This window comes from Cynoglossus semilaevis, chromosome 17, assembly GCF_000523025.1.
Source record: "Cynoglossus semilaevis isolate Cse_v1.0 chromosome 17, Cse_v1.0, whole genome shotgun sequence".
In the NCBI taxonomy this organism is placed as follows: Eukaryota; Metazoa; Chordata; class Actinopteri; order Pleuronectiformes; family Cynoglossidae; genus Cynoglossus; species Cynoglossus semilaevis.
The window spans coordinates 12,002,791-12,010,139 of NC_024323.1; the positions used below are offsets into that span (position 1 = coordinate 12,002,791).

The 7,349-nt window shown below is 45.9% G+C and overlaps 1 protein-coding gene across 2 annotated transcripts in view; it reads left to right on the top strand.

The window, feature by feature from the left end:
• Window positions 1-782: 782 nt before the first annotated feature.
• Window positions 783-7,349, top strand: part of fscn1a (fascin actin-bundling protein 1a) — a 17,084-nt gene continuing 10,517 nt past the window's right edge. Inside the window, exon 1 of one of the 2 annotated variants that reach the window (XM_008330219.3) lies at window positions 783-1,838. In XM_008330219.3, coding sequence (XP_008328441.1) covers window positions 998-1,838 — 841 coding nt within the window. In that variant the 5' untranslated portion in view covers window positions 783-997. The remainder of the gene's footprint in view (window positions 1,839-7,349) is intronic. The other variant, XR_003052386.1, reaches the window with a different exon arrangement.

Consider the following 7,349-nt stretch of genomic DNA (forward strand, 5'->3'; position numbering starts at 1 on the left):
TGTGAAGGTTCATATCATATCATTCTCATGATTTGAATAAATAATTCACTTCAACAGGCTGTGTCAAAAAAGGGAGCGTGAGGTCTGAGTGAGAAGCGTGCAACGAAATGCACAACATAGACTTCATACTAACTCCTAAAAATGAAAAAAAAAAAATTAAACATCTTCTATAAGTTTATATCAACTTATGTAAATTAAAATAAATGCGACGCTGACCAATGATTTCCGTACGTGTTAGCATTAAATCCGAACTCCCGAGATCTGCACAATAACCGACGGCCATGTTGTAGACTGAGAAGACGGAGAAGTTTTAGGAAATCTGGTACAAAGACACAACACTCAAAATGTTTTTTTCCTGCATCCTGTGAGGGTAGAAAAAAAAAACAACCCAAGAAAAAGTTTTCCAAAGAAAACCTCAATTAGTCAGCAGCAGAATTGAGTCTTATATTGTCTATCAAACTAGCAGAACCACACGTCCTGCGGTGAAACCATTGTCTCGGAGCCAAAGTGAATGTGACTCAAATGACAAAGAATATCTGTGGAGTGAATTAAAGACCAGAGTCCATTCCTGAATACCATCACAGTTGCAGGATCTTTGGGGATTGACTCGTGAGGAACCAATCAGAATTTCCCAAACCAATATTATTATAGCGTTCTAAAAGTATAGATGCACCTTTCTGTCTGTCTGTCTGTCTACTTTTTAATAAAAGGTTTTAATACTATTCAGATTTAGGGCCGTCGGTGGGCGTGGTCGGCAGCATGTCGTCACCGATGACGCGTATATAGGCTGCAGCTGTGGCGGCGGGCTCGCGCTGCTCACACATCACTGAGGACCAGCGGCGCGCGCTCACACACACGCACACTCCCAAACAAAGAGAAGCACGCGACACAGCCCAGCATCAGACTCGAGTCCTGAACCTGGTCTCTGACAGAACCGCCCCCCCACCCCAGACCCGCACCAGAACCAGAACCGTCCTCCGACACAAAAAGAGCCACCATGACAACTAACGGCGCCTCCAACGGAACCAGCGACATGCTGCAGATCCAGTTCGGTCTCATCAACTGCGGGAACAAATACCTAACGGCGGAGATGTTCGGCTTCAAGATCAACGCGTCCGCCACCAGCATGAAGAAGAAGCAGATCTGGACCTTGGAGCAGAGCGGCGACGACTCCAGCGGCAACGTCTTCTACCTCAAGTCACATCTGGGCCGTTACATCGGCGCTGACAAGGACGGGAACGTCACGGGAGACAGCGAGAGCCCCGGCTCCGAGTGCCGCTTCATCATCACCGCGCACGACGACGGCCGCTGGTCCCTGCAGTCCGAGCAGCACGGCCGCTACCTGGGCGGCACCGAGGACCGGATCATCTGCTTCGCCCAGACCGCCTCGGTGGCGGAGAAATGGAGCGTGCACATCGCCATGCACCCGCAGGTGAACATCTTCAGCATGACGCGCAAGCGCTACGCGCACCTGAGCTCCAAGGTGGACGAGATCGCCATCGACCGGGACGTGCCGTGGGGGGTGGACTCCATGATCACGCTGGTGTTCCGAGAGCAGCGCTACCACCTGCAGACCTCCGACAACCGCTTCCTGAAGAACGACGGCGCGCTGGTCGCCTCCACGGACAAGAGCACGGGCTACACGCTGGAGTTCCGATCCGGCAAGGTGGCCTTCAGGGACTGCAGCGGGAGGTACCTGGCCCCCTCCGGGCCCTCCGGCACCATGAAGTCCGGAAAGAGCGCGCGCGTGGGCAAGGATGAGCTGTTCGTGCTGGAGCAGAGCCACCCGCAGGTGGTGCTGACCGCTGCCAACGAGAGGAACGTCTCCACCCGGCAAGGTGGGTGTGGTGGGTCAGGGTGGGTCAGTGTGGGTGTAGAGCCCGGTCTCACAGTGGTGAGAAGAGTAATAATAGATAATTGATCTAAATCGAGTCCTGGATGCTGTGATTGTCATAAACTGTTCGTAGTTTAAGTTCAGGGTCTGGACAGTAAACGATCATTGGCTGAAGTTTGAGAATTAGGTTCCAGTTACTGTGAGGTGATTGGAAATCAATACTGAGGTCTGACAATAAAAGCTGGACCTGAGTGTGTGTGCGTGTGTGTGTGTGTTCATTGTTTGGCAAGGCAAGGCAAGGGTTAAAGTGATGGAATGTCAAGCTGCACCCCCCCTGCAATGGACACACACTCACACACACACAATGATAATGGCCTGCAATATTCACCATTAAGCCAGTATGCATTTGCACATGCACCCCCCACGTGGGTGTGAGTGAGTGAGTGTGTGTGTGTGTGTGTGTGTCAGGCCTGGACGGTTGAATTACTGCTGAGTCTAAAGCACTAATATTCATCACTGCGAGTGTGTTGGTTCAGATCTGCTAGAACAACAACAACAACAACAACAAACAAACAAACAGGCTGGAAACACGGGTTCGTTCAAGCACGAAGAACCTTCGTCGCGAGCTTCTTCTGAGTCAACATTAAATTCACTCTATAATAAAATAACTTTTTACTCCTGTATATAATTTTAGATCCAATTTTACGACCAATGTGAGACAAAGGAGCAGTATCTGTGTTAAAGCAGAGCCAGGATGGACGAGGACAGTGGCTAAATCTGATCTAAAATCATTGAACCCATATGTTAGAAACTGTACACTGATATTTTTTTTTTCCTTACACTGATTTTTCTTTTTCTTTTTTTCTCAGCCATTTAAAAATACCAGAACCTGAATCATGTTAGTTTTTTTTTTTTTTTTTATTGGCCCGGCGCTGATGTCACTGCAACCCTAAACCTCCTGCAGCCTCCTGCAGCTGCATAATCAGCCTGGAGAGCAGAGCCTGGTTGAAAGGTCTTTAGCTGTTTGGAGAAAAGCTCAGTGAGGTTCCAGACTCATGTTTCCTCTAAAAAAAACCCCACATTCAAACCCTGGAGTTTTGTTGATCCACCTGGACGGTAGCATTAGTGAGCGTTAGCTTAGACCAGCTCTCTCTCTCTCTCTCTCTCTCTCTCTCTCTCTTCTTTGTGTTCTTTGTTTTTAAACATATATATTGTGTGTGTGTGTTTTGTGAGTTAACTCTGTCCATGTGTGTCTGGTTCTCAGATGCTCAAACGGGCAGACACACAACTGTGTTCCTGTGTCCCTCCTCCACCTTCTTCCTTCCTTCCTTCCTCCTCATCTTCACTCACTGCTCAGCCTTTTCCACGTCTTCTCCTGTCCCGCCTTCACCTCTTCCCTGCTCGTCCCTCTTTGTTCATCCACCTTTCTTTGTGTCCTCTATCTTGCGTTTAGCCTCCTACCATCCACCCTCGTCCTCCTCCTGCCTCCTCACCCCTTCCCCCACTCCTCCTTTTGCCTGTCTGAGGTCAGAGCCTCATAACTGAACAGTTGACGTGTGACTAGGTGAAGTTGAGGGACGTTCTTTTGTCTTAGGGTTAGGGTTAGAAGAAACTTGAATTCAAAGTTTTCAGCTTAGTCTGAACACAAACCTTTTTTTTGTTTTTTACTTGAATAAAAACATTTAGAGTTAAGCTTAAAGACTATTCAGTGACGCCGTCTGTGATGCATGTTATGGATATACAATTCTCCAGCCTATATTTAGACAGTCTGCTCTGGTCAGGACGGAGCACAGAGAGAATATTGAGTGGTTTGGTGGTTTTTACTTCATCTCCAAAATATGATCATTATATTTTTCTCTCCTCTCCCACTCATTCTTTCTCTCCTGAGTCTGTTTGTTCTTTGTTTACTCGCCTCAGGAATATTTATTCACTTCTCTGCTCTCTTTGCAGACTTGTTGCTCAGACACTGACACAAAATGGAGGGCAGTTTTTAAGGTGGCTGGGAAAGAAAAAAAACACAAACTGCTTCTTTAGTCCCTTTTAAATGTTCTTTCGGTTTTGGAGAAAAACAAAACGAAATTTTGATGGTGATGCTGAGGGTTCAAAAACCTGATTGAAAATTATATCCAATCAGAAGGCTGGTCCTGTGACCAAACAGTGGAGAAATTAAATTAAATCAAAATTTGTTGTCACTGGTTTTATGAAATTAAATTAAATCAAAATTTGTTGTGACTGATTTTATAAAACAAAGTCATGAATCTCATAAACTCTTTAACTGAAGCCTAACGTTCCTAGTTCGGTCCATTAATGTCAAAATAACCCCTCGGATAAGAAGTGTTCCTCGTGCTCACATGTACTTTTCCTTCTTATTGACTTTGGACGTTTGGATGAAACGACAACCACAACATGGCACCAGGAACCAGATGTTTGTACGGTTGCCTGGTTACTAGGAAAATCATTGGTGTAGTTTCTACACCAGCACGATCTCAGGCTTAGAACAAGAACTTTCCACAGTCTCGTGATCAGCAGATACTCCAAATGTGTCAGACCCGTGTACGGGGCGGATGTTCTTACGGGTGACTGGACCCACATCCGTCCTCTTCAGTTTACTTTATCTTTCACTCCGCGGGTCAAATTCTTCCATAATGAAGCAGGAGGTCGGAAGACCAACGTTCAGTCCTCCAACAACTGGACGATTGTGTAGTGAATTAAATGTACAGCTGCTCCTAGCACAGCGCCACACTGTGGCTGAGCCAAAGACAGAGGCTTTAGATGACCTTGATTTTTAAATGTTTCTAAACTGTGACACCAGAACAATGGATTTTTGATAATAAAAAGAGATCATGGTATGAATATAGAATATCAATAACAAACTGTGGCCCTGCTCTTTCAACTCTCCTCTCATTTCTACTCCCAGCATTCAGAGCGGCCATTAACATGACCGTGTGTGTGTGCTGTAGCGTGTTTCCTGTTCGTAACATCCACTCTGTGCATCTCTGCTCACAAATTCCCTGAGAGGCTCTTTAACGATCCCTCGAAGACCAAGACCTGATTATCAGGCCTTTACCCTGGAGCTCAATGGTCCATTAAGTGGCCTGTCGTGCCCCGAAACCGTGCTGCAAATGTGACTGAAGACTGAACACTGGTTTGTCTTCAGCTAAATGGACAAGGCACCGTCATATCCTGCTCTGCAGGGAGCCACGGGTGATTAGATCAGCTGACTGCACTGTTCTAGTCGTCTGTTAGGGATCTGTTAATGCTAAACCTGAAGTTAGACTCATGTGGATAATCAGATGTTATCTTGTTAGCATAAATTAAAAATACTGTCTCCTCATACGAGACAACAAAAATACTGCTGCATTAGAAACAGACTGCATGTAGTGACAAGAACATTTGGCTAATGTCAATGTGTAAAGATCAAAGAATACACAGAAAAAAAAAAATCAATTTCGATCTCTATTAACCCCACCCACTGACCCACCTTTCATCCTTTTTCCTCTTTGGGGTCTCCTCCACCTGCGGGGTCTGTGATTTCCATCAGTAAAAATCTTCAATCCAGACCATTTAGGCAAACTAAAGAAGAAGAAACTCAAATCAGACAAAGAGTAACATCCCAGCAGCTGAAGACAAATGACTGGAGATGGTAATAATATATGATAATTAGTTTCATATCAGGCATTTCAAACATTTCAACTCTGAGTCCTCAGGGATTTTTGACACTGTTTTTTTCTTCTTTTTTTTTTTTTTTTTCACTGACGACGACTGTGACCAAATCTCTGCCGTTATTCTGTGGGTTTTTAGGTATGAATGAATGAAGCTGCTGCTGCGATCCTATAAAATGTGGCCAAAACCACATGGAGCTCCAGCCAGTAACCAGTTGACTTAACTTACCATAAATCATCAGAAAAGAGCAGTCTTTTCTGACCCTTTTTTTTTTCCTCCAAAACCAACAATAACTGTGGCTTCAAATGGAATTCCTGTTTGTCATACAGATATTTTAGCCCCCACTAATCTAATCTGTGTTTTCACTTTTTTTTGCAAACTGCCTCAGGGGGCTGTTAAAAAAGTGTTTAACCCTCACTCACCCCCTCCCTGCCCCCCCCCCAGATTAAATCTTAGTCTCCAATCTGCCTCTGAATAATGTAGTGTCCAGGATATTCACATTTGTTTCAACAAGAAAGTGAAGAATGTGGCTCCATGTTGTGTCTGGCTGGGATTCAGCCCTGACACCCTTTCTGTAGCCTTCACCCTGCTGCTGTCAGGAAATGAGACACGAGACGCACAACTGTGACCTTGGCGGGTGTGTGTTAATCCCTGCCGGGCGAAGGCAGATGATTCTGAGTTTTTTGGCACAACAGACCAACCTAAATTAATGAACGCGTCCGTCCTTGCTGGTCTTATCTGGCAGCCTCAGTCAGCATGTCGATGCATTCATGTGTTTATGGACCTTCACTCCATCTTCGATGTGTGTGTGTTTTGGAGCCCAGCCATGGGTGACGCCTCATGTCATCTGCAGAACAACATGGAGTCTTTTCCTCCTTGTTATCAGCGACTATATTATGGGTTAATCTTCACTTTGTCTCCAGTGTGTCGTTTTCTCTCAGTTCTGGGTGTGTCTACACAATAACGCCTTATATTTTCTCTTTCCAAAAATATTGACACAGAATGGGCTTTCAATCCAATTACCAAACTCTGCAGCAAATCCCTGGACACCACGCTGTAACTGACCTTGATTTATGTGTCGATTCTGACCCTGAGAAACACGGGATTTAGTGAACTTCTGTGTCTTTTTATGGCGTACATTAAAAAGGGAGAAATATAAAAAAAACTAGCACCACTAACTGATTCAGGATATAAGATGAACATATATGTAAACAAGACAAGAGTAAACAGGTGTGCTTGTGTTTTGTTTTTGTTTTTCTGCACATGAGGAAATGGATAGAAGTTCATTAATCCCTCGGGAGCGCCCCCTCTGGTAAATTAAGGCTATGGGAGAAATACAAGACGCTGATGTGTAACTATGTCTTCCAGTTTTTGTTGACTGCCTCAGCAGCTGTGCTCCAGTCAGCACAGTGTGTGGGATGACTGGATTGTGTGTGTGTGTGTGTGAATTGGTGTTTGGGCCAGAACAAAGGCCGATGATCTGGCTCCCTGTTTGTTCCCCGGCCGGTCGCCTCCTCAGCCAGGCCTGTTGAACAATGGAAGCGACACATGCACACGCACATTTGCACTTGATACAATTGCACGCGTTCACAGCAGGTCTCTGGTGCTGGATCACAGTATCCCAGGCCCGCAATCTGTGCCTACCGCCATCAGGGCTGAATGTGGTGGGCGGGGCCGACAGAAAGATAGAGGGGTTGCTTTCAAGAGCAGAAGTGCGTGTGTGTGTGTGTGTGTGTTGGGCACTTTGTTTGGTGTGGTTTGGAAAGATTCAGCCTGTGTGGTCACTTGTTTTGATGTGGTTGGCTGTAGAAGGATGCTGGGTGAGCTCCCCCCCTCCACCCCGCCCCCCCCC